This window comes from Heterodontus francisci, chromosome 5, assembly GCF_036365525.1.
Source record: "Heterodontus francisci isolate sHetFra1 chromosome 5, sHetFra1.hap1, whole genome shotgun sequence".
NCBI classification, from domain to species: domain Eukaryota; kingdom Metazoa; phylum Chordata; class Chondrichthyes; order Heterodontiformes; family Heterodontidae; genus Heterodontus; species Heterodontus francisci.
This window is the reverse complement of record NC_090375.1, coordinates 192,296,071-192,323,889: the sequence shown is the minus strand read 5'-3', so window position 1 is coordinate 192,323,889 and position 27,819 is coordinate 192,296,071. Positions and strand designations below refer to the sequence as shown.

Here is a 27,819-nt window from a genome sequence, read left to right as displayed (position 1 = left end):
GGCTCTTGTCTTTTGTAGGTCTGCCATTATGTCCTTGATACTAACAATGTGACCTAAGAACCGAATTGACATTTTTGAGAATTCACTCTTCTTATCAAATGTCAGGCCGCCTTCTTGTAGACGATTTAAAATTGCTCTAACCCTCAGGTCATGTTCTTCAACGGATTCACCATGGACTATGATGTCGTCCGTATGGCATATTACTTCTTTAAGGTCTTGTAAAAGGTTTGACATAGTCCTTTGGAAGTTTGACATAGTCCTTTGGAAGTTTGATATAGTCCTTTGGAATATTTCATGTGCAGATGTTATACCGAATGGTAAATGATTAAAACAAATGAAGTGATGAATGTTGTCAGTAATCTTGACATCTTGTCCAATTGAACTTACCAAAAGCCAGTGTTCACATCGAGTTTCATGAACATAACACTTTTGGATAATTTCGCCAAACTTTTGTCTACTGAGGGCATTGGATGAAATTCCCTTGTGACTGCCTTATTAAACTGAGTTAGGTCTACAAAGTTGTGAAGAGTTCCGTTTGGTTTCGGATCTGGCACTATTCTCGAACACCACTCTGTTGGTTTTGTGACAGGAGAAATGACTCCCATCCTGGTCATCTCTTCCAGCTGAATTTGGACTTGCTTCATCAACGGGTGTGATATCTTCCTTGGTGTAAAGATACATCCGGTTTAGCATCTTCTCTCAATGTAATGCTGTATTCGGTCTTAAGTCTTCCTAGAGCCAAAAATAATTTTGGAAAGTTTGCTTGAAAGTGTCTGTTGGATTCTTGTTGCTTGGTTTTATCTACTTTTTTGATAAGATGGAGATCGAAACACACTCTTCTGCTCAAAAGAGAATATTCTTGACTCTGCAGAACGTACAGTATTTCCAATGTCTGCTCTCCCTTGTACTGGAGTGTTCCCTATAGCTTTCCCTTGACTTTCAGTTCAAACCCTCCTGGACCGAGCAACTGACTGTCTGTTGGTTGCAAGCAATGTGTTGGTAACCACGGTCTGTTCTCTGATAAAACTGTGGCACTTGCCCCAGTGTCTAATTTTAAATTAGTAATATGTCCGTTGACATAAATATCTGCTTTCCAGAATGTTTGATTTGGGTCATTGATCTCCCCAAGGATATTTCCTGATTTATCTTTCAATGGAGCTTGTTCCACCTCATTGACAGCTGTCTGCACAAAGACCTTTTGCTTGGAATATTTGAAAGTAGAGGTTTTGCTTTGACACATTTTTCCGTAATAGCCCACCTTCTTACAGTTAAAGCATTCTGCTTTATTTGCAGGACGCTGTTCACGCCTGTGGGTCTTTTTGGTGCTGCAGCACTGACAGGGTTTCATGGCGTCTTGCACCTTCCCTCCCGAGTCTACCTTCTTGTCTGGAAATTGTTTTCCATCCTGGGCTTCAGGAACTGTACAGTCATCGGAGTTTTCCTGATCCAAGGTTTCTCTTCCCCTCTTAGGATTGCTCTGTTCTGCTTATGGACCTCTGCTTGTCTGACAAGCTGTATCGTCTTCTCCAGGGTGAGGTCGTCTTTTGACTGTAAAAGATCTGACAAAGACACTTCAGCAATGCCCACAACAATGCGGTACATACTCACATCCTTCCAACAGTCTGTACAAGTCGTTAACGAAAACATCCACCAATTTGCCTAGCTTCTGGACCCTTCTATTAAACTTGCTCTTTCCCAGATTTTATTACTTCTTCAATTAAAGTATTTATCAAAGGCTTGTAAAATGTCATCAAACTTATCGGAAGCCTCATTGATGCCCTGCCTTGCGATCACATCATCAGCTATTGTACCTATTGAGTACAGCAAAGTGTTTATTTATTCAGCTTCAGTCTTGCTGTGTAGCTGGGAAGCTATTCTGTATCTTAACAATCATCTCCTGCACAGAGACCAATTCTGAATTTGGATAGGTCCTTCCAAATTCTCAAACCTTTCTGGCATTGTATATTTTGGATTCATATCTTTTCTAATCTCTGGATGTCGTTTTATTACTTTTATAACTTTTCATTCTCGCTGTAGAAATGTTCCTGCTCTATTCGGAGGTTTCCCGCACTTTCCGGAGGTTTCCTGCACTTCACCCTTGCAATGTCCTCAAGTATTGGCCGCCGACTTCAGATCTGCCCTCCATGAGGATTCGGCTTTTCCCCATTTTGCCTGCCCAGTGTGCCATTAGACAATGTTTCTACCCTTTTCTAAAGGTTGTTCACCTGCTGCTTGGTTCTGTGACTCGCAGCCTGTGATCACTGGACTTGGATTTTACTTCCAGACCACCACACTTCTGTGGTGCAACCTGAATGCCCATGCGGCTGACTCACCGACTCTCTGTCTCTTTTCGTCATCTACGGAGCAGCTCTGCAGCTCTTCCTAGCTTCTCCACGAGATCTGCAGTCCTTTTGGCGCTACTGTACCAGGTTAGGCTTCTCAAAATCTTCTGGATGTGTTCACCATTGTCACCATGCTGTATATTGTTGCTCGCATTTCAGATGCTAGGTTGAGCTTTGTTTACAGAGGTCTCTGAGTCAATGTAAATCTGAACAGTAACTCATTAATTGTATTTACATGGACTATGTACACTTTCCATAAGCCTGTCTAGCTGCTACCTCTCATGATGCTTCTTGCTTCTCCCTAAGCCCATTACACATGTGACTCTTACATCATCATCACAGTGGGAGGTGTTACTCTCGCTGTCTGAAACATTAACCCTTTCAGACCCTTATACTACAGGCAGGTGCTCAAAATTGCAACCTATCAGACAGGCTGTGAGCTGCAAGCACAGCATTGGGAAGAGTTTTAAAAGCAACACTGCCATGTTATATGGAGTTTTCAAATAAATTGATTCCCAGGCTATGGTTGTCATTGGAAAGGCCAAACCTGGCACATTTGGTTCTGTTTATTTTTACTTCTTAATAAAGCTGTGTTATAGTCAGGTGGGTGATGGCGTGGCTGGTTTCTGCGATATTTAGCGCAACGGCTCACTTACATGGAAGGGGCAGAATGCCTACACCTGATGATGTCGAGGGAGCGGACGCTCCGTCCCCAGTAACGGCGTCCGGCGCCACTGTGCCGGCGCCATTTTTAAAAGGCTTCACGCCGTTCTGATTCATTTCAACTTTTAAAGGTACAGGTGGGAAAAAATTGAAATTAAAACTTTATCAGTTTAAATCCCCTCTCCTGCCCTCTGCCCCCAATGAGTAATCAATATCTAAGTAGCCCTTTCCAGCCAAAAGATTAAAATTGCGATTCCAACCTTACCCCCCCCCCCACCCCCGAGCTTTCTCCACCTTACCTTTCAACCCCCTTCCCACCATCCCCTCCACCAATCGTGTAAGTTTTTGCCATTTCCCCCCCCCCCCCGCCACCCTGAAAACTGCACTCCTCCCCCCTCCCCACTAGTGTTCTGCATCAGATCTCCGAACGGCAACCGGCTAGAATATCGGTGTGGGATGTCTGTCACAGTGAGGTAAGTAATTATGCTTTCATTAACACTTATTTAAATATTTAAATAGAGTTTCCGTCGCCGAGCAGCAGGGGAGCCACCAAGAGGCTTCACCACCGCCGGTAAAATGGGGTGGGCCCTTCCCGGCATCAAGACCAATGGCGGGCCTCTCCCGGAGGTATTTTCCAGGCCCCCCATCTACCGCCCCTGACGTCGGGGGACTGGTAAAATCCAGCCCCAAGTGGCAAGCCAACTTTCTTTGTTGAATGATAATTTTCTTTAATCCACAGACTGGAGATCTGAATTTATATTTTTTTAAGAAATTTTTTAAAAGGACAGATGGAAAAAGATGACTTTGCTAGCAGCTTAAGATGGCCACCTAATTTGCAACACTGTACCCTACATCACAAGGCCTGTGAGGTGGAAGACAAAATGTCTTCTCATTTCCCAGCAAGAGCCAAGACCCATGAAGTTTAAGGGAGCTACCTGTTCTTTCATCAAGCAGAGAAATACTGCTAACTGCTATGTTTGAATCACTGAGTGACTGTCATGTAACCTCACCATCTGTGGTTTTAAGCTGGTATTTCTCGGCAGCAGAGGAGAAGCTTCCGGACTTTCTCACATGCAGACCTGACTGGAGGTTCCTCTCTCTCGCTCTCTCCATTTCAGCTTACAAGCTTGGAACTCTGCCTGATGACTAACCACCTTTGCATACTCCGGCTACAATCAGAAACCCCGTTGGGGGAAATCATCCGCATCACTGTCTCCAAGAGACCCACCAATCTAGTCATCTACTACCTCTTCGAACTAAAAGCCTCAGGACCACTGAATACACCTGGAAGCCAGCCGAATCACCAAACTGCACAGACTGTATACTCCTTCTTTCTATGGACTCTAACTCAACCAATCTATCTTCCCGCGCTCTGTAACCTATTTGTCTGTGTGTAAACCTCTAGTGTGTGTGTGAGTGAAAGTTGGCACGTCATTTTTTCTCATAGGTAAAATAAAGATAACTATTTAACAAATCCTAAAATGATCACAACACCACTCACACACGTGTTCACTCTCACATGCACTCTCAAGATAGAAAACAACAGGGTACGAGGTGTTCAGAGTTCAGGTTGTAAAAGTCTGTTGTTTCAGGAATAACCAGTGGGATCCCCTTGGAAGGCAAATTTTTTTAAAGTTGCAGGCCTATTTGCTGGTGGTCTGGTATTTGTTGGGTTGTTGCAGTCTCTTGGTGGTTCACTTTGGGTTGAAGATGGTGCTGATGTCTTTGGTCAATTGTCACCGGTAGAAAAGTTGTTTTTACAAAGGCATTCTCTTGTCTCTGCTGTACCTAGCTTCCAACTTGTCTCATCAGGCTTCAAATGTATTGACTGGAATCAATCTCTCTCTCTCTCTTATCCTTGTTGGAATTCAAAATGGCTTGAGGACAGATCAGACTGATGTTTTTCTAGTCTTGTCCTGAAAAGACTCTCCCCATTTGTTCCTCAAAACAATTACTTTTTAAGGTGAATTTTACAAGGGTTGGCTTCGCCCATGTGACATCAGGTTTCAGTCCCAGCTGGGCTGTATAAAGGCCTTTAAGATGTCCCCATTCTGAGGAGATGACGGTGGTCCACAGTCTGTTCTAATGGAGATTACTCAGAGGCAAGAAGTCTGAGAGAGCTCTTGTCGTATTGTCTTTGAGTATAGCTTACATCCAGGTGTGATTATCTGTCACATTTCCAGGCAGATGAGGCTTAATTGGTTTTCAGTCTTAGTAGACATGGATGTGATTGAAAAAGATGCTGAGGGTCATGTGTTTTGTCCTCCATTTTGTTGATAGCGCATGGACCAGTCGCTTTAAAATCGGGTTTGTCCAAAGACTTGGAGATTCCCAAAGAAATGCTGGCAATCTGTGGGCTGAAAGACTGAACTCATGGCGTTGACATTCATGACACTTCCAAAGGCGTTGTGGAAAAGTTTGTATTGGATTTAAAGAAGTTAGCTTCAGTCACAACGGATGGTCCATCTGCAATGATTGGACAAAAATCTAGATTTATCCATCTGCTGAAGCAGCGTCTGACTGCGGACTGCCTCAGTGCCAATGATTTGGCCTCTTTTCACTGCATTTTGCACCAAAAAAATATCTATGCTCAAATAGCAGGGAAAGACATGCCGTAAGGTTTGATGAACATGATTGTCAAAAATCAATTTAATTTGTGGTCGCGCTCCGAACCATCGGCGGTTCGTGGGATTGTTGGAAGAAGTGGAGTCAGATTTCACTGAAATCATCTATTTTGCGAATGTACGGTGGCTGAGTCGTGGCAAGGTCTTGCAACGATTTGCTGCCTTGCTCACTCCAATCTGAGACTTTTTGGTCGAAGGTTTGCAGCTCACTCTGGTAATAGAGGACAAAGCTTGGCAATGCGCCTTGCACTTTCTGGCCAACATCACCACCTACTTGAATGAATTAAACCAGAAACGTTAGGGGAGGGGAAAGCTGATTTGCGATTTGGTGCAGTATGTGCGAGCATTTCAGTCAAAACTGAAACTTTTTGCGGCACACATGAAGAGTCAGGATTTCACGCACTATCCAAATCTGCAGAAGATGCTGATTTTGACCAGCAGCACTATGTGAAGTGGTTGGCGAATCTGCTCAGCAAATTTGACAAGCGATTCTCTGATCTTGAACGTCTCGGGCTCACCTTTCACTTCATCTCAAGATCCATTTCACTTTGACATCTAGAATGCGCGACCATCTCAAGGGCTCGTCAGTGTGCTGATATTTTGTATCGTGTGGCAAAAATAGTGACCTGATCGCCACAAGTTTGGCGAGCGTTGAAATCCTAATGGGCAACACTACTCTAGACCCAGCTTTTCTTTACTCGTCCCATTATCACCCTCTTTTGCCTTGCACCATCATCCCTTTTGTCATTTTAATTTCACCTGCCTTCCACCCTATCGCAGACCTTCACTTTTGTTCTTTCCTTCCCCCTTTCCCTGCTTCTATCATTCATCATTATTTTAGGCTATGTTCATCCAGTAGGATGTAGACCTCCTCATAACTTTCCTTGCATGAGGGATTTCTGCCTTATACTGACAAGCAGTCAAGGCTTAGTGTCAGTCGAAGTTTTCTGTTGGGGTTGCCTCACCCTCAATGCTACACTGGAGTGTCAGCCTTGATTCTTACACTCGAGAACTGGAGTGGGACTCGAACCCAGACCCTAGTGACTCAGAGGCAAGAATGCTGTAAACTGCACCCCACTCCTCTTTTTTTCCCTCTTGCCTCTATACATGCTTGAAATCTGTCACATTTGTAACTATTTCCAGTTCTGATCATTGACCTGAAACATTAACCGTTTCTCTCTCCACAGATGCTGCCAGACCTGCTGAGTATTTCCAGGATTTTCTTTTTTAATTTTAGATTTCCAGCATCCGCAATATTACCAAACTTTGCCCTTGCCTCAACTCATCGGCTGCTGAAACCCTCATCCATGCCTTTGTTACCTCTAGACTTGACTATTCCAATGCACTCCTGGCCTGCTTCTTTCCCCCTGAAAACTTGAACTCAACCAAAACTCTGTTGCCTGTGTCTTAACTCACTCCCAAGTTCTGTTCACCCACCACTCCTTGTGCTCACTAATGTCCATTGGCTCCGTTAGCCAATGCCTAGATTTTAAGATTCCCATGTTTGTTCTCAAATCTCTTTATCTCTATAACTTCCTCCAGACCTACAATCCTCTATCTGCATCTAATTCTGGCTTCTTAAGCATCCCTCATTTTCATCGCTCCACCACTGGATACTGTGCCTTCAGCTGCTGAGGCCCTAAGCTCTGCAATTCTCTGCATCGACCTTTCTGCTTTTCCTCTGTTAGGATGCTCCTCAAAACCTACCTCTTTGACCAAGCTTTTGGGCACCTGTCCTAATATTTCCTCTTGCGGCTCAGCATCAAATTTTGTACTATAATTCTCCTTTGAGATGCCTTGGGATGTTTTATTACGTTAAAGGTGCTATTTACATTCTTGTCCAGGTGAGATCTGCTCTTTGATGTTACTTTCCATTTTCCTCAGGGTGGCCAATCCCATCTGTTCAGTTCCCTAGCAGGCATATTAGATCAAAATTACCATCAGATCCCTCATTCAAGGCATTTTGATTTCTGCAATCTATATAACCCATTTCTAAGAGATATTGGGAAAAGCTGATCCGCCAAGAAGTTTCAAAACACAACCAGGACTGGCTGGCGGTCCGCTGTACAGAACATTGCCTTTTCTGCTCTAAGACCCAGTTCACTCTCGGCCTAATATGCTTAGGCCCATAACACAAAACAAGTCTGTGTGGAGTTTGCAAGTTCTCCCTGTGTCTGCGTGGGTTTCCTCCCACATGCCAAAGACTTGCAGGTTGATAGGTAAATTGGCCATTAGCAATTGTCCCTAGGTAGGTGGTAGGGAAATATAGGGACAGGTGGGGATGTGGTAGGAATATGGAATTAGTGTAGGATTAGTATAAATGGGTGGTTGGTGGTCGGCACAGACTCGGTGGGCCGAAGGGCCTGTTTCAGTGCTGTATCTCTAAAACTAAAACTAAAAACTAAGCCAAATTTCAGCACGTTAGTCGTTTCACACAGCGAGGTTGGCAGAGAAAGGGAAATGATGTGGGAACATTGCTGTTCTAGGTTTAGTAGTAAAATTACATAGTATTTGCAGCACAGAAACAGCTCATTTGACCCAAAAGGTCTATGCCCATGTTTATGCATCATAAATGAGCCTCCTCCCATCCTACTTCATCTAACCCCATCAACATATCCTATTCTTTTCCCCCTTTTGTACTTATCTAGCTTCCCCCTTAAATGCATGTGTACCAGGGATGTCCAACCTTTTCATGAGGGGCCGCATTATAATTTTTGTCCTACATAGGGAGCCGGTGAGCAAATTTCAGAAAGGTAAAGGTATTAGAAATTTATTTTACTTATTAATCAAAACCAAACGTGCAGTTTTTTTGTGAACAAGCTTTAAATGAGAAGACTAATTTATTAACTTTCTTTCTCATCACTATGTGTTGAACACTGATTTAGTGAGATACCTGACATTGTTTTTGCTTGCAGAAGTAGACGATGTCTGCCCACACGCTCGATGTAGCGATGTGGAGCATTCCGGATAAATGTCCAACTGTCAGGGATGATATTGATCCCTCTCTCCCCACTCCTTCTGTGACCCTCCCCCCATCTGTGTTACCCACCCCCACTTCCTGGGGTCTGGTTAACCCAGCACCCTGCCCCCAGGTCCTAGGCCTGGGCACTGCTGCCTCCTCGGGTGGCTCCTCCTCAGTGATGGTAGCGGAGATGGCCGGGTCCATATGCAGGCAGAACCTGGGGCCTCGAGCTCCAGGCCGGGATAATCACACTGGGAATGGAGTTCGTACAGGAAGTCCCAGCAGACATGCAGCTGAGCCCGGGCGCTGCCATCTTGTTAAAGGAGCCAGAACGTAAGGTACTGAAGAGTCCGCCATCTGCGTAAAGGAGGACATGCACAGGGAGGTGTCTCCACCATGTCGGTAATGGACACAAACCATTGTCAGTCACAAAGTTTTGGTGGGCGGGCAGAAGGCAATGGCAGGTTTCCAGCGGGAATTTCCCATCCTTGACAGGCCAGATGGAAACCTTTGGCAGCCCAGATTCTGGCTCGCGGGCCATAGGTTGGACAACCCTGATCTATACTATGCACCTCAACTACTCCTTGTGGTAGCAAGGTCCAACTGCTCACCACTCTGTGGGTAAAGAAGTGTCTCCTGAATCCCATATACTTTTTTAAAAATTCTGTCATGGGATGTGGGTGTCGCTGGCAAGACCAGTATTTGTTACCCATCCCTAATTGCCCTTGACAACTGAGTGGCTTGCTAGGTCATTTCTGAGGGCAGTTAAGAGACAACCACCTGCTGTGGGTCTGGAGTCACATGCAGGCCAGACCAGGTAAGGATGGCAGATTTCCTTCCCTAAAGGACATTAGTGAACCAGATGGATTTTTACCATAATTGATGATAGTTTCACAGCACCATTACTAAGAGTAGCTTTCAATTCCAGATGTTTATTAATTAATTGAATTTAAATTTCACCAGCTGCTGTGGTGGGATTTGAAGTCGTGTCCCCAGAACATTAGCCTAGGGCTCTGAATTACTAGTTCAGTGACATTACCACGACACCATTGCCTCCCCTCTCCCCACTGCCACTTAACAGTATAAGGAACAGGAGTGAGCTGCACCCACAAGCACGGATTTACCTGCAGCCTCAGTTGCTCTTCCCCCATTCTCAGCCACTAAACCATAGGGAAGTGGATGCATCGAGGATGTTAGAATGATTTACAAGCTTGCAGTTTAGTCTCTTGTAGTTCACTGTATCAAAAGGTTTATTTTTGCTGTTATTAGCAAAGTTTCTTTGAATTATTGAGGTGGCTCAGATGGCCATGTTGATTGTAATAGATTGCCTTTGCAGTTCACACTCTGCTTCCCCTCTTTCCAAGATCAGGAACTCACCAAGCACCGAACTGTGGTCAGCACATTCACATCAATTCAGTAAGGAAACAAACATGTTATATTACTAATCCATACAAGAACAAAGCTAAACTATTAAAAAGCTTCTACTCATTTTAGAATTTCAGCAGTTTGTGATTTAATTACAAAAGCGTACATCTTTTATACAAAACAGCTCAAGGGATCAATATACACAACAGGCCTTTGAGGTCTCGCCAATAATCTTTTATTTTACATTCAACCTTCCTCAGTGGAGATTAGCACAAAAAAAACCTAATTCAACTATCACATTGCAGAAAGAAATAATCTTTCACGGGTTGCGGAAAACATAAGTAAAAACTTTTTCTCATCGTGGCATCTTGTGATTTAAAGTTTAAATGCATTTTCTGGGTGCCTACACAACACATTCCAACTTGGGAAAAAAATCTTATTTTTAAACCAACCACAAAGAAAAGGGAGGTTCTAGGCTTTCAGATTCATTAATAATGAAACCATGTAATCACAAGCAATCTAGCGAGACTGTACTATATTAAACGGCTGCCTTCATGTCTCCAGAGTCTAGCCTATAGTCACAGGTTAGGCGGTCAACAATCCAATGTGTTTCTTGTGAACATGTCCAGATTTGTCAGACTGAGCTTCACTTTTGAAGCCTTGGGTTGAAAGGGCAATTGAACTAACAATCCTAGAATCTCTACTGTGCTACACAGGAACATTTGGCTTGAAAGTGAATTAAACAGACAACAGGCTAACTTAAAATGGAATGATGTGTTAATTCGCCAATTCCACACCCCCACCACTGCTTAAAGGATTGGAAGATTGAAGAGGCACTACGCTGTTGTAGCTTTAACTTTGACCTAGATTCTCACAGCAGAATTCACCTTTGCATTTCTTTGCCGTGACAATGTAAATTGATTATTTACAATTGGACTGTTTACAGATACTGCTGTTGGAAAGTTATTGCTTTAACTCAAAAATTAAAGGCGCTTTACAAGCATCTGCCGTTCAATCTGATGAACTTTCATGAATTTTACAATTTTCTTCCTTCCAGCTAGATGGTGGCATGTTGCTAAATTCAGCCACAAAAGATGCAAGTTAAATAAAGTACCCTCGTCACTCTCCCATAGCATAGCATCCATGCAGCCAACCAAATGTAAGTATCGGATGAAGCAGGGTTAAAGGACAGGAAACAGAGACATAATTCAGTCCCCATTGTAAAACGTTGTACGTTCTGTCCTAGTTTTTGTATTTCCATTGTAAACAACTGTCAAATTTTTCCATTATAAATTCCTATGACCACATTGATAATGGAAACTGCCCATGAAAACTTTGTGCACTGCAATTAGGTCCTCCTGCTGCTAGTGGCACAGTACTGCCTCCACTGCCTGGGAGTGTAATTACAGGGTGACAAGCTCCCTTTATAAACAAGGACATAGAAAAAGTTGACAGGAGATGCATAAGATTTTTAACATTTTAGATTGCTTATTGTGGGTATGAAATTCAAGTTTTTTTGAAGATGGATGTTATTATTACCTGCCATGACAGTTTATTAATATAGTATATTTCATTATGGAAGAGATGCACTGATCTTTTTGAGCCCCTCAGGATAGAGGAGGGAAATATGTACACTATGTATTCAAGAGATGTGTGTTTTTGGCACTTCTAGGCACCTGATTGCTTTAGTAAAGAGTTGAACTGTAGCAATCTTTGTAATTATATTCCAAAGAATCTACCATCCCCTCATCCTCAAGCTCTAAATCAAACAAGGAACTGGAAGGCAGGGCATCAAGGAACGATGGGATGTTTAATTGTGTCACTGATCCACTACAGCATCAATCCTCACTACAAGCTCGCACCAGGTGCGGGTCACAGGTTGAGAAAACTAATGGGGCTGCCCTTGGCACATCTTAATGGCCAGCATTATGCTCAAGCTGGCCAATGTCCCACATCAGTTTGCCAGCCTCTTCTCAGTTGGTACCATGCATGAAAAAAGATGTAGCAGCAAAGAATCAAAAAGGTGAAATAGAATCAGTGTCTGTTGAGCAGTCTGTCTGCCCGGCAAGCACCATTTCTATTTGTGAAGTTGATTGTTTTGATTCAGGAGCACTCTGTTTAAGATATCAAATACAGAAATAAATGCAAATATATGTATTACAGTGCTGAAAAAAATAGCAAAAAACCCCAAACTATTAAGTATGATTCTCTATCTGCTAGTGTACTTCCTACTTTATCACCCTTGCTGAATAGAAAAAACTTGAAGGAGCAGCCAATTAACCAAACTTTAGAAATAAGATTCCGAGACAGTGGCACGTCTGAGGATCGCCAAGGATGATCAGCAGGCATTGATACAGTGTTTCAGAATACAATGGAGGCGTTGCAAAGCTCCTCAATCAGCTGATCTGCTTTACAGCATTCTCTCCCACACCTTCCCCCTCCCCCCGCACACATACAGCAGCCTCCCAGCAAAGTGAGTCCAGCTGCTGGCTCTAGAAAGTGGGTCATAAAACTGCCTGACACCAATGCTGGCATCCCAGACACAGGGACAAAATGCTGAAAGGCAGTGTATGCGTGCGCGCATGTACATGCACACACTATACTCAAGTGATTTTCCTGCCAACCAGATCAATGCAGACCCTGCCTGTTCAAACACTGTACAACACAATAATTCGGGGAATCATGCTTTTCCTGCCAATTTGTGTAAAGGTGTAAAAGGACAGAGTCCTTTCTGTTGTGGTGGGTAGTTGAGGTTCAACTGTAGTAAATATCTGCATGTACAGACGGGTCAACTTAAAAATCAGGTTACAAGCTTTAGACTTATTCTACAAAATTCTTCAGAAAATGAAATTCTGTTTTAAAGATCAGATTTATGCAACTTAGTCTACAGGAGATATACATTTGTACAGTTCCATATCAATACTTCTACTTGGCTGCTAAAAACAGGATGTGATGGTATTTTTCACATCCTTACCAGTGCCCCACAATCATTAAACTTTCAGCTGTAATCCCAGAACACAAGATACTTAGTAACAAGTGTACTGTAAATGACACAAATGCAGGTGTTGGGTTCTATTTAGAAAAGATGTTCAGTTGTCTCCTAATCTTTGGCCTTGACCCCAGAAATAGCCTCTCCCCCATCGAGCCCCCTGATCTTCAGCTTGCGGTCTCCTGCTAGCTGGCCGGACTCCAAAACCGGATATCCCACCCCTCCTAGAAGGAAACCATCGAGTCCTGGAGTGAGGGAGAAGAGGTAAAAAGGTAAAAACAGTTTTCCCAAATATAATCTCTCACAATATGGTAACCAAAATCGTTAAAGATTCAAGAAAACAAAAGTAACAGCAAAGTACACGGTAGCAGATATATTTACTTACAGAAACTGTGGTGTAGAAAGAAATGTTCTCCCACCATACTCTTGAGGGTATTTAAACATCAGGACATAGTACATATGGCCAACAAAGATACCAACAAGCTCGTCCATTACCCTGCCATGGAGGTTTAAAAAAATGAACAAAGTATTTAGTGGCTTGGCTTTTCAAAAAATATTTTGAAAAACACACACAAATGTAAGTTCAAGAAAACTACTGAAAAAAACAGGCAAACACATCAACAAATTTTAAACCAATCACCTTAATAAAGGATTAAACTTAACTGTGGCACTGCTAAAGAATGAAGTACAGTGTGAACACTGACTGGGAAAGATTCTGAAGCCTCTCCTTGGGACCAGTCTCTTTGTTATGGTGCTATTTGGTATCAGGGCTATGTCATCATTGCCTCAGATTTCTCTCACTGAGTTGAATGGTTTTGTCATTTCTTTCAGTGCAATAGCGGTACCCCAATAGCGGTATAACCAGTACAAAAGATTGCAGAATTTCAAGCACGAGTTACGTTCAGTGCAATTAAGACTTTACGTGATCTTTTGCAGTTTTAAAAACGTCCTGCTAGAAGCAGTCCCCCACTGCGCACCCGCCCCACCCAACGACACAAATCTGTCCTCGTTTTTGGGATGAACTAATCACTAACAGTAATTTCCACTTACTGCGCATGTTTGCAGGCCTTCTAGGAGGCTGCAAAAATTAAGTTGGATCTTTTAGGCATAAAGACACCAACAGGTATGTTTTGAATGAAAACATTTTTTTCAATTTACCAAGGAACTTACTTTGAACCCCAATCTAACTAGAAAATAGTTTTGTATTTTTTTTTTTAAAAAAGTCAATTTTAGTGATTTAAAGCGGAGTTACTCACAGGTACTGGAGTAGACACCGATTTTAAGTTTTTTTTGTGATAAACCCATTTTCAGCTGCATTAATCAATCTTTACCAAGTTACCAGTCTTAAGAATATCAAGGAATATTTTTAAAGCAAATCTTTTTTTTAAATTATGCTGTCAAATGCTGCCCGATTGTGCTGGTGAATGGCAGATTTTATATTCATTGATATGCAAATGTGTTTGAGTGGAATCTCAGGGGAAAACTCTTAAAACAGGCACAATTGGTGCTCAAATCGCTGATCGCACCCAAAGCAGAAATTCTATTGCATAATATTTTAAGAGGAAGGGTATTTATGTGCGACAGGGTGATACTGAAGCACCAATGCACAATATTGTGAAGTAATAAAAGGTGGGGATTACATGCCCATGGCCCCAACCCCAGATTTCCAGATGTCAGCCTCGAAGAATGCTACGAGGGGTCTGGAGTGGAAATGGAGCAATTTCCACTGTGACAGCATACAGAGCTGAGGAAAAAAATGCTGCCCTCAGTCTACTTGCACCCGAGTTTCAGAGTAGCAGTGCTGGGAGGTTTGCGAACTCGACACCCAGCTGTGCTCTCTTCCCTCTAAAATGCCTATAGGGCAGGCTAAGTCCCAGGATCCTCTGTGTATGCATTTTTATCTGAGTAATGGACTTACAATGGCCAGAGCCTTATCTGAAGTCACAAGAGTGAGCATCTCTCCAGTTTTCTTTCTTTTGCTTTAACTTTACTTTTTACCTTTACTGGAGTACAATTTATGTGGAACAGTTACCCTCCATCTACTCCACCACCCCCCTCAAGTCACCACAGGTTGTGTATGACTGCATGTGCTCGCAGGCTATCCAACTAGAATCACAGCTGAGGCCAAGCTTATTTTCATTTGGGGCTCACATTCAGAAAAAGGTCATTGAGTAGTCAGCAGCGGGAACTCGCAAGTACTCCTCCCCTAACCTAGCAGCATGGAGACCAAGTGTAGTGCCTCATTTTGCTACCCAAGTTGACTTAGCACAGGCCAATGATCCACCCTGGTCTACGAGGCTCAGAGACTGACATTTACACTATGTGTTCATACCGTATGAATTCCTGATCAGAGAGATAAAGAAATAGAGAATTTGATCTTTTGTGCACTTACGAATTTCTCAGAATATAGTTGAATATTAGCAGAGCCCAAGGAAGGTAACAAGCCTGTGGGACAATAATGTAAAACAAAAAAAAGTGAAGATTTTTGTATTGTACTGCTACCGCTAAATACAGGTTTCTGTTGAAAGTACATATTGGGTGGTTTGGGGGACCGCACTGTGTATTTATCCACTGTCACATGCTTCACTGTACAGTGGCATCACAGGTGCTTCTACCCCCTCACGCCCACACCCACCACCACTTAAATACCTCACACCGAGTTCCCAGGTTGCATCAAATCTCTGGGAAGATGTGGAAGAGTAAATACTTTCCCTGAAGGGAAACATCAAAAGCACCAAGGAATAGTTAACGTTCAACATTCTCAGTGTCAGCCTAAATTTAGTGGTAGCATTCTTCCCTGAATTAAGCGGTCATGAGTTCGAGCCCCAATCCAGACACTTGAGCACATAATCCAAGCTGATGCTCTCAGTACAGTGCAGAATGAGTCCTGCAGTGTCAGAGGTGCCGTCTTTCAGATAAGATGTTAAACCAAAGCCCTGTCTGTAAACATTTATCCTTCAACCAACTCAATAATTAAAAACATATCATTCGGTCATTTCCCTCATTGCTGTTTGTGGGATCTTGCTATGCACCCCTGCCAACATTACGACAGTCTAAAGTATTTCAATAGCTGCAAAATCCTTTGATTTTATATCCCTAGGATGTCCAGTTATACAAAGGCCAATTGTGGCAGCCTGCTGCTGTCCTCGTTGCCAGCAGCCAACTACGCACAGACCACAGATCAAATCTGGGACCAATCTGTTTTTTTTTTATTCATTCAAGGGATGTGGGCATCGCTGGCTAGGCCACCATTTGTTGTCCATCCCTAATTGTCCTCAGGAAGGTGGTGGTGAACTGCCTTCTTGAACTGCTGCAGTCCTTGGGGTGTAGGTACACCCACAGTGCTGTGAGGGGGGTTCCAGGATTTTGACCCAGCGACAGTGAAGGAACGGCGATATAGTTCCAAGTCAGGATGGTGTCTGGCTTAGAGAGGAACTTGCAGGTGGTGATGTTCCCATCTAGGGTGATCACCTTCTAGGTGATAGAGGTCGCGGGTTTGGAAGGTGCTGTCGGAGGAGCATCAACAAATCAGATGGTGCGCCTCCTAACTGACTGAGCTATTGGGAAGCTAGAACTGCAGATTCTGCTCCAAACCTTAGATCAACAGTAACGATTAGATGTTCCTACCTTAAACGTCATCCCAAACCAAAATGTTACAATCTGGTCTTTATTCAGTTGTGCCCACACATACACCACCGTCAAAACGAGGGGAACAAACAGAATCTGTCAACAAAGAAAAAGTTATAAATCTATGTTAGTTAACCTATCTTAGCAAAACAGGCAACAGCCCCAAGTGCCTAACTACCATCTTTCATGGTTCATGCTTGTGCATTCTCTCAAACCCTCAGTAGAAATCAGGGTCTACCCTGCTGCAGTTTTGAGTCACATAGGTATAACCTCACTGCAGCAGGTATTCCATGGCATGTTCCCAGCAACACACCACCAAGCTAAGTGTCTTTCAGGAAAACAGTTTGTGTTATGTCATATGGTACATGTCATATGTGCCTCAACAGGTATTGGAGTTCAAAGGGCATGAATAAATCACTCAGCTTTCACACTTGTGGTTTGATATCCCATCCGAAACACATTCCTGCCCACAAGCTATGCTGTATGGAGCCCACTAATCTTTCACGTGAATCTGCATGCTTGTCGTTGCATTTCACTGGACTGCATGCTAAGGAAACACACCTACACAAGAACAAGTGCTTGGTTAAGAATAGCTAAAGCGTTAGGTAAGTACGCAGTAGAGAAATCACTCTAAGCCATCACCCCCTAATAATAAAACATCTCACTTCTGAAGCCCCCCATTGAAGAATTCTCAAATTGCAGGAAGATCTTTTTTCCTTTTGTCCCTCTATGACCACCACTCTTTGATATTGACACACAAGGTGTAAGGCAGGAGTTACAGTTTTACTATTGCAACACTGGAACTGCCCCACATTCTAACTGATTTGCATGCACAATGGTTATTGCCCCCAAGCAATGCATTAAAGTCCCAGGTGCTCCCTCCAAGCTAATGACCACTCTTTGGGGGACAGGGCAGGAGGGATAGAAAAATGAAGTACCAAATTCCTCACATGATCAAGCAGTCTAATAAAGAAACTGTACAGTAAGAACATAATCTTTCTTTAAACCCAATAATTTACAGTACCAGGGTGTAAACTAAACACCAAAACTCTGATATTTAAAATGCATTTTTTGCCACTTACTTGTGTCGCATCAGTGCAGGTATTAATTGCAAGAAAGAGCACTGCAACTTGAAAAAGTAAAATGCTTCAAGGTGTTTTATAGAAGAGGGAGAAGGAACAGGAGGATATGGACCTAAAGTAACAATAGGCAATGAATTAAAGGAATGGCCAAAGAGGTCGGTTTTGGAGGGGTGGGGGGGGGGGCTATTGAACAACAATTTGTATTTATATAGTATTTTTTAATGTAATAGAACAGCCCAAGACACTTCATAGGAGCATTACCAAACTAAATTTGACACCAAGCTACATAAAGAGATACTAGGGCATTGGCAAGACCACACCTAAAACACTGCGTACAGCTTTGGTCTTCCTATTTAAGAAGGGATATACCTGCATTGGAGGTGGTTCAGGAAAGGTTCACTAGGCTGATTCCTGGGATGAAGGGGTTGTCTTATGAGAAAAGGTTAAGCCTATATTCATTGGAAATTAGCAGAATGAGGGATGATCTTATTGAAATATACAAGATCCTGAGGGGACATGACAGGGTAGATGCTGAGACGATACTGCTCCTCGTGAGGGAATCTAGAACTGAGGGCACAGTTCCAGACAGAGATGAGGAGGAATTTCTTCTGCCAAAGGGTCGTGAATCTTTGAAATTCTCCACCCCAGAGAGCAGTGGAGGCTGAGTCATTGAATATATTCAACGCCAAGATAGACAGATTCTTGAACTATAGGGGAGTCAAGATGAAGGGGAACAGGCAGGAAAGTGGAGTTGAGGCCAAGATCAGATCAGGCACAATCTTATTGAATGGCAGAGCAGGCTCGAGGGGCTGAATAGCCTATTCCTGCTCCTATTTGTGGAATTTGGAAACGTGATCAAAAGCTTGGTCAAAGAATTAGGTTTTAAGGAGCATCTTAAAGGGGAAAAGAGACAGATGGAGAATCAGAGAGGGAGGGAATTCCAGAACTTAAGGCCTAAACAGCTGAATGCACAGTTGCCATTGGAGGGGCGAAGAAAATCGAAGAGCTCTACATGCCAGAATTGGAGGAACACAGAGTTGTCAGAGGACTGTAGGGCTGGAAGAAGTTTTAAGGGAGCTTTTTTGAAGGCAGTGATAGGCCCAGCGAGGCAAGAAAGTTTCAGAAGTGTCCCAGAGTTGCAGCCACAAAGGCTCTGCCGCTGATGGTGAAACAGAAGGAGGATACATGGTGGGGTCAGTCAAAATTACCAATGTCAAACTTCAAATGCAAAACATAATTAAACTTCTCTTTCACACCACTGTAAACCATTGCATTCTAGTTTGCTGGTCTCGTATTTAATTTGATCAGCAACGCAAAGGTTCACTTGTGTGAAAGTAGAGGGAGATCGCCAGGTGTCAATTTTTTTCAAGTGAGATCTACCACCAGTCTTGCTCTACTCACCCAAAATGAAACATTAACTGTGGTCGTGGACAAACTGTAATGGCAACTATCCCATCATCTTAGAACCTAACACCAAACAGATTTTCATGAAGTGCAACAACCTCACCAAAGATACTTACAAGCATTCCAATGGTTAATCCAACAATCTGTTACAGTGTTGATCAGGAAAATATGAATGGCATGTTCATTCCTATTAAATTATTAGCATGTTTTTAAATGCACATGTTCCAATGCTTTGATGTTGCAAAATAGTCTGAAAGCTGGCAAAAACAAATAATTTGAAGGTGTTATGTCCTCCTTGGCCCATCATTGGTACAAGCCCCTTGGATGGGCACTGGAGGAAAATAAACTTTCAGGGCTATGTGGATAGAGCAGGCGAAATGAGGCTAACTGCTCTACAGAGAGCCGGCATTGATTCAACGGGCCAAATGGTCTCCTTCTGTGCCGTAATGACTCTGACTCTTCCCAAGGCAGTGACTCATGTAGGGGTACGATTACACAGGCAAAAATCATCCTCCAGTACCTTGGTCAATGCTTACTTTAAAAGTGTGAGCCGAGAGTATAAACATCTAGAGCACACAGTTCAGCCCAATCCTGTTCCCGAGCCTGTGCCGACTTCCACTGGACATCAATCAGGAGCCGATTTCCTTCCCCCACCACCTCTAGACAAGGAACACTGTGGTCAGGGGTAGCTTCACAATTTCTGCCCTAACTCACTCAGAACATACCAGAGGCTTAACCTGGATTCCGTCAGGTCCATATGGTTCATTACCATTGTCTGCTGCAGTTAGTAGCACTCTCGCCTGAGTCACAGGGTTGTGGGTTCCAGTCTGACTCCAGAGACTTGACTGAGGGACGGCTGCACTGCTGGAGGTGCCATCTTTCAGATGAGGTATGGCATCCTCTCAGGTGGATGTAAAAAGATCTTGGGGCACTAATTTGAAGAGCAGGGGAGTTCTCCCTGGTGCCAATATTTATCCATTAACCAACACTACAAACAGATTATCTGGCCATTATCACATTGCTGTTTGAGAGAGCTTGCCGTGTGCACATTGGTTGCCACATTTCCTGTTACAGCAGTGACTACATTTCAAAAAGTATGCCATTGGTCAACACATGCTTTGGAATGTCCTTAGGTTGTGCTATAGAAATGTAAATTATTTCTTTAACATCTCTTCACAAAAAGGATACCACTGTGCAAATCCAGTTAAAAAACAACATAAATATGTAATCTGCTGTTCTCCCATCAAAGAAACCTATATAAAAAAGCACAAGAAAAATTATATTGCAGACGGTTCCTTCAGGCAGCTCAAGAATGGCAGAGAAATCGAATATGACATATTGTAGGGTGTCGGATACTATCTAACACCTTTGAAAACTGGGTGAAAGCTTCCTCTCTGAGGAAGAAGTGCCACCAACAAGGGACTGAAAACTTGGTTTAAGGAATATAGCAGACAATCAAACACAAAAATGTTTTGTATTATGGAATGTGTAGCTATTTCCCATGCTTGTGTAACAAATAATACTTCAGAAACTAATGTTTAATGGCAATATTGCCTTTTAAGATAATGAAAGCCTGTGAGAAAAATACTTTACTTCCCAAGATGACTGTTTGTTTTAAACATGCTTTTTAGCAAGGCAATGCACTTTTACTTTAGCCAAACTCCTGGAATAGTTTTTTCATTTTTTTTTTTAAAATGAGTTTTTCCTAAATATTTGGAAAGATGAGTATACTCACTAGATCCAGTGCAAACACGTCAGTAGAAACCTACCTCTTTCCAAGCTAGAGGAATATGAATACAGGAAGTACAGCTGAATCAAGTAATGGAATCCCATTGGGTAAAACAGGCATGCAGTTATTGGCCTCCATATCTGTAGACAAAAAAAAGTCATTAATTAGGTTCACACACCCCATCAGTATAGTAAGAAAATAAAACACAAACTACGCACACTATTTGTGACAAAATAATGTCTAGCATACTGTATCGACCATCACAGTCTGTTGCCCTACCCGTTACATTTTCAAAAAAATGCAAAGAAGCAAATACTATCATTTGTAATGCACAGAACATTAGCAGATACTGTTAACCCAAGGTAGCAGCAAGAAACCCAAACTGATGCTAACAAAGCCTCGAGACATCCAAAAGCTCCTACAGAACTCTCCTGACGATTGCTGGCCACATGGAATATTTTTCTTTGTAATCTTTATTTCTCTCTTCTAGAAGCTCCTTTATCTGTTTATTTCAAAAAAAAAGCCTACATTTATACAGAGCCCTTAACAATCCCAGGGTGTCCCAAAGCACTTTACAGCCAATTCATTATTTTAGTGTTGTATTGTAGGAAATGTGGCAGCCATTTTGCACACAGCAAGCTCCCAGAAAGAGCAATGCAATAAGGGATAAATATCAGTTAGGAACACTGGAGAGAACTCCCCTGTTCTTCTTTGAGATAGTGCCATGGCATCTTTTACATCCACCTGAGGTAGCAGACAGGGGCTCGGTTTGACATCTCACCCGGAAGACAGCATGTCCGACAGTGCAGTCCCTCAGTAATGGATTTAAAGATCCAGTGGCACCATTCAAACAAGAATAGTGGAATTTACGCCGTTGTCCTGGCCAATATTTATCCCTCAATCAACATCACTAAAACAATTAACTGGCCTTTAACAAATGGCTGTTCATGGGAGCTTGCTGTGCACAAATTCGCTGCTGCGTTCCCTACATTACAAGAGTGACTACACTTCAAAAGTACTTCATTGGCTGTAAAGCACTTTGGGACATCTTGAGTGTGTGAAAGGCACTATAGAAATACAAAAACTTTCTTTTTTAGGGGAGAAGAAAATTGAGAGGAAAAGAACATTGAATAGCTGTATGTATAAATCCCACTTAAAGTCTGCAGAAACAAGAGTCATTAAAATTTCAATAAATAGAACAGTTCAAAAACTTCTTTCCAGAACCACTTAAACTCATATCACCTTAATAACCCAAGTAGGAATTGTATAAGATGCTGAAAAAGATGAGGGAAAAAGAGTTTAATTCACGGAGCATGAGGCCTCATTCCAACAAATGCTGGGCAAATATATTATACCACTGCTAAAGCACAGATACATCCGCTTCGAAGACTGAGAAATAAAATGCAAATTTCTGTCAAGTATACACAGGGTAAGCATAGAAAGATCAATTTCTAGTATATGACCATAGCAGACATCCACGTACTGAATACATCCAACTCTGTTGGGATACCTATGCTGTAATTAAGGGAAATGGCTGATTGTTGTTAGCAGGAAATCCATTCACTTCAACTGTAGAATATCCTGAGCCAGGTAACGGAAGAAGCTTCCAAGTACAATTAGGACAATTCTAATTAATTATATTCTAATCTGGGCTGTGTTATTTTGCGTGACAGTATAATTATTCCGCCTGATCAATTTTCCCAATGAATTCCTTCAAGTATCAACCTGAGACTGTGTGGACCCTGTTCTATCAGATCTAATGCAGCAACAATGTGCATCACTGGGAGTTTCAAAGCTAGTATTGTTGGGGTTCTGAACTGTCCGCTCTACAATGAAAATACCTTAATACAGACATTGCTCTACCTTAAAATACTGCCCTTAAGATTGCAGCACAATTGGTTAAAGTGTATTTTAATATAAAGAGTAAACATGCAATAATAGGCTGTACCTTGAAAGAAATTGTGCAAATTGCTGTTTTTCATTCTAGAAGCCACCTCAATAAGAATCTTTTTGATCTGATATGCAATTTTATATTTAGTGTAAACTCTGATCACTTTTAAAAGCTTCAACCACACTGCTTTAGCAAGTGTCAAAACACTGATGCAAAAAGTCAAGTAATATTTCAATTAACGTTAGCACTCATTTACCTAATCCCCCTCTGCAACAACGTGTAAAGTGATAGGCAGCTATTTCAAAGTATGCCAACATGCAGATGATAAAAGGCTTTTTCAGTGAATAGGAAGAGCCCAAAGAGCTGAGCTGCATTACTAGAAAATTGCTTAGCAATGACTATTTTTAAACGGATTAGTGGCAGCAAGAACCCCAATGTCACTGGACACAAATCAAGAGTCCAAGTGCTTTCTAAGAGGGTACCACTAAAAATAATCTAACCCGTGGTCCAATTCAAACTGAAAGAAACTTAATAGGAACTAAATTGGCTTTTTGTGGTGAGCAAATATACAATTAATGCCCTTTAGTGCCCATGGGCAATGGACATTCAGAGTGGATGGGCCCATGGTTCAATCCCCAATTGATGTCAAGTGAGCCACACTCAGTTTATGCGGCAGCAGGAGGGGCACAGCAATTAGCCATGAACCCACTTCAGATCGTTATCCAGTAACATTTCCCACTCCCCACTAATAAGTGCACGAGGACAGAATCAAACTCAACAAGATGCTCAAGGTTAAACAGCCTATCAGCACTCATTCTAGGCTGGCACATGTGAAAACTGGCCAGAGGCAAGCTCTGCGAGGGCACGCAGCACCTGTGGATCCCAGTCAGAATCAACAACTTCCAAAAATGGAAGAAGGAAAACTGGATTTTGAAAATATTTTTTAAAATTGGGAACTAAGCACACCAGAAAGCTAAATCCATCTAGTCAATGCTGCTTAGAAACTGATCTCTATAAAGAAATGCTGAGGTATGGCTGCAGTTATTCTAATGCTAGTATTTTGGCTGTATTTGTACAGCCTCACTATAACTTGCAGCTCTAAGTAAAAGCATTTGTAAAACATGCTAACTGCCCTAAACTAATGTTCTGTTAGGCAATGAACAGCACAGCTTCGCAGTTTTTATATAGATCTGTTACAATTCCTTCAAAGGTAATTTACAATTGTGATGGAAAATGGAGAGATCCTTCAAAATAGAAGTTACTTCATGTGATCATTGTTACATAAGCAACTGTCCCCAGTTTAGATGTCATTTCATTTATCTATTGATAAAAGTTGCCAGATTTACAGCTTGCAAAAAGGCAGCACAAGTGATGAAAAGAGAGCTAGATTCGTAATAGCAAATCACAATCAGTCCCGTGTCAAATCATCCTATCCACTAATATGCAAATTCCAGCCAGTAAATCCTTTACATATATTTAAATATATTCATAGAAATGCAAATATATTTTCACAAATCCATGGATGAAAAATTATATTCTCAATAGTATCCATTCTACAACATTGCAGCTGATATATACACCAACATTTTAAATAATTAACATGAACATTTTAAAGTATTTTTGAGTTATCAGGAAAAAGCGACATTCTCTTCCTTGTACACAAACTGCATCTTACAAACTGAAGGTCACCACTACCTGCCCTGGGTTTTACTGTAACATAAAATGTCAATTCATCAAGGAGGAGCAGAATCAAATACAGAACTGAAACAATATGTATTTATATAGCACCTTTAACGTATTAAAACGTCCCTAGGCGCTTCACAGGAACAGACACAAATTTTTGACACTCCCGAGGCACAGAAGGAGATTTTCGAGCAAGTGACCCAAAAGCTTGGTCAAAGTTGGTTTTCAGAACTTTGAGGATTAACTTATTTTATAACGTAAATTGGAAGGGAGGGCGAGGAGAAACATTTACAAAGTGGGAATGGTGGAACTTATCTTGACCCCATACACCTAAGGCAACTGTTCTCAAACTGGAATCTGCAAAGACTTTAGGAACATAGGAGCAGGAGTAGGCCATCCAGCCTGTCGAATCTGCTCCACCATTCAATTAGATCATGGTTGATCATCGACCTCAAGGCCACTTGCCCACGCTACCTCCATATCCCTTGATGTCATTAGTATCCAAATAGCTATCAATTTCTGTCCTGAACATGCTCAATGATTGAGCTTCCACTGCCCTCTGGGGTAGAGATTTCCAAGGATTCACTACCCTCTGAGTGAAGAAATTCCTCCTCATCTCAGTCTTAAACAGCCTACCCCTTATTCTGAGGCCATGTCCCACGGTTCTTGACTCACCAGCCAGGGGAAACATCCTATCTACATACACCCTGTCACACCCTGTAAGAATTTTATGTTTCAATGAGATCACCTCTCATTCTTCAAAACTCTAGAGAATACAGGCCCAGTTTCATCAATCTCTCCTCATAAGACAATCCTGCCATCCCAGGGATTAGTCTGGTGAATCTCCATTGCACTCCCTCTACGGAAAATATATCCTTCCTTAGTTGATTGTACACAATACTCCAGGTGCAGTCTCACCAAGGTTCTATACAATTGCAGCAAGACTTCTTTACTCCTGTACTCAAAACCCCTTGCAATGAAGGCCAACATACCATTTGCCTTCCTAATTGCTTGCTGCTCCAGCATGCTGGGTTTTAGTGATCCATGAACAAGGACACCCAGGTCCCTTTGGGCATCAACACTTCCCAACCTCTCTCCATTTAAGAAATACTCAGTCTTTGTTTTTCTACCAAAGTAGATAACTTCACATTTATTCACATTATATTCCATTTGCCCATCCAGGTCTCCCTGAAGCTTCCTTGCACCCTTCTCATAACTTACATTCCCTCCTAGTTTTGTGTCATCAAATTTGGAAATATTACATTTGGTCCCCACATCCAAATCAGTTAGAGACTGTGAACAGCTGTGGCCCCAGCACTGATCCTTGCGATACCCCATTAGTAACAGCCTGCCATCCCGAGAATGACAAGGGCAGCACATACATGGGACCACCACCTGCAGGTTCCCCTCCAAGTCACACACCATCCTGACTTGGAACTATATCGCCGCTCCTTCACTGTCACTGGGTCAAAATCCTGGAACTCCCTTCCTACCCCACAGGGACTGCAGCGGTTCAAGAAGGTAGCTCACCACCACCTTCTTAAGAGCAATTAGGGATGGGCAATAAATGATGGTCTGGCCAGCGACGCCCACATCCCATGAATGAATAAAAAAAAAATTCCTACTCTGTTTTCCATCTGTTAACCAATTCCCAATCTATATCAGTATATTACCCCCATGTGCTGTAATTTTGTTTACTAACCTCCTGTAAATCCAAATACACCACATCCACTGGTTCTCCCTTATCTATGCTGCAAGTAACATCCTCAAAAACCTCCAACAGGTTTCTCAAATATGATTCACTTTCATAAATCCATGTTGACTCTGCCCAATCATGTCATTATTTTCTAAGTGTCCAGTTATCACATCCTTTAGAACAGATTCTAACATTTTCCCGACTACTGCATCAAACTAACAGGTCTGTAGTTCTCTGTTTTCTCTCTCCCTCCTTTCTCAAATAATGGGGTTACATTTGCTACTTTCCAGTCTGCAGGAACCTTTCCAGAATCTATAGAATTTTGAAGGATAACTATCAATGCATCCACTATCTCTACAGCCACCTCCTTCAACACTCTGGGATGTAGCTCATCTGGTCCAGGGGATTTATCAACCTTCAATCCAGTTAATCTTTTGAGCACTACCTCTTTATTAATACTAATTTCTTTCAGTTCCGCACTTTCACAAGTCCTTTGGTTCCCTAGTATTTCTGGGAGATTTTCTGTATCGTCCTCCATGAAGATAGACACAAAGTAATTGTTTAGTTTTTCTGCCATTTCCCTACTCTCCATTATAAATTCTCCTGTATCTGCCTGTAATGGACCCATATTTGTCCTTGCAAATCGTTTCCTTTTCAAACACCTAAAGAAGCTTTTACAGTCCACCTTTATGTTTCTCACCAGCTTAGATTCATGTTCTCTTTTCCCTTTCTTTATCAGTTTCTTGCTGGACTCTAAATTGCTCCCAATCTTTCTTTGGGGGTGGGGGGGGGGGGGGGGGGGGTCCGCAAAATAATAATGGAGATGGGAAGTGAGCGTGGTCATCACGTGCACGGTGCAGAATGAGCTGGCTGTCTTGTCTCAGAGGGCAGTGTACATGGAGGAGTACTGAGAGCAGCAGCAAGACCACCAGGCAGACCCACAGTCGCCAAGGTGGGCACCCAGGTGAGTTTAGCCTTATTCAAGAGAGGGGAGTTTTTTTTTAAATAAGCAACTTAACATGTCAAGCAACACACCAAGGGGAGACACTAGTGGGAAGCAAGCAAATCTGATATAAGTTCTGAAAAAGGACCACTGACCTGAAACATTAAATCTGCTTCTCTCTCCACAGATGCTGCCGGAAATTATGAGTATTTTCAGCATTTCAGATTTCCAGCATCTACAGTATTTTGCTTTCATATTACGGATATAAGTAAATACCTGTTCTAGGCAAATCTGACACCTATAAGTAAATACCCGTTCTAAATACATTTAAACACTCTTTACATGCGGCACTTTCATATTATACAGTATTATAATTTATCTGAGATTATGCATCCATTTGAAAAGAGGACTTTCAACCCCCAAGAGAATCTCTGGCCTAAGGCAGGCAGTAGCCTGGCTGAAGTTTGAGGCTGGCTGAGGGAGGTGTTGCCCTACCTGGAAGCTGTTGAAGAAAGGCTCGGCCCACAGCACCAGGGCCCTGGCGCTCACCAAGTTGAGCCTCTCCATGACAGGGATGATTACACTGCCCGTGAACCAGCATCTAGTTACCAGGGGGATGCTGCGGTACCACTCGCCCAGGCCGCTCTCCGCCATCGCCCGCTCTCCAACCCGAGGTGGGGGGTTTTACGGAACCAGCCCAATAATCCCCTCTGTATCACTAACTCTCCTCACGCAGAGCGACACCAATACACCCTCGGCCCGCCGACTGATCTACCGGCCCAGGAGGCCGCTGGGAAACCCCCAACCTACTTCCGGTGA

The 27,819-nt window shown here is 42.5% G+C and overlaps 1 protein-coding gene across 2 annotated transcripts; it reads right to left on the bottom strand.

Annotated features, from left to right (window-relative positions):
* Nucleotides 1–10,900: 10,900 nt before the first annotated feature.
* derl1 (derlin 1) lies at nucleotides 10,901–27,811 on the bottom strand. Of its 2 annotated transcripts, none has more exons than XM_068032549.1 (8): nucleotides 27,496–27,811; nucleotides 20,828–20,927; nucleotides 20,247–20,311; nucleotides 19,175–19,201; nucleotides 16,573–16,668; nucleotides 15,338–15,390; nucleotides 13,331–13,441; nucleotides 10,901–13,190 (listed from the first exon to the last, which is right to left on the bottom strand). In XM_068032549.1, the coding sequence occupies exons 1-8, from the start codon at nucleotides 27,652–27,654 to the stop codon at nucleotides 13,046–13,048; spliced, it is 756 nt and encodes a 251-aa protein (XP_067888650.1). In that variant the 5' UTR covers nucleotides 27,655–27,811; the 3' UTR covers nucleotides 10,901–13,045. The 2 variants fall into 2 exon arrangements, with proteins under 2 accessions (XP_067888650.1, XP_067888651.1); XM_068032550.1 differs by lacking the exon at nucleotides 27,496–27,811 and adding an exon at nucleotides 27,156–27,286.
* Nucleotides 27,812–27,819: the final 8 nt, after the last annotated feature.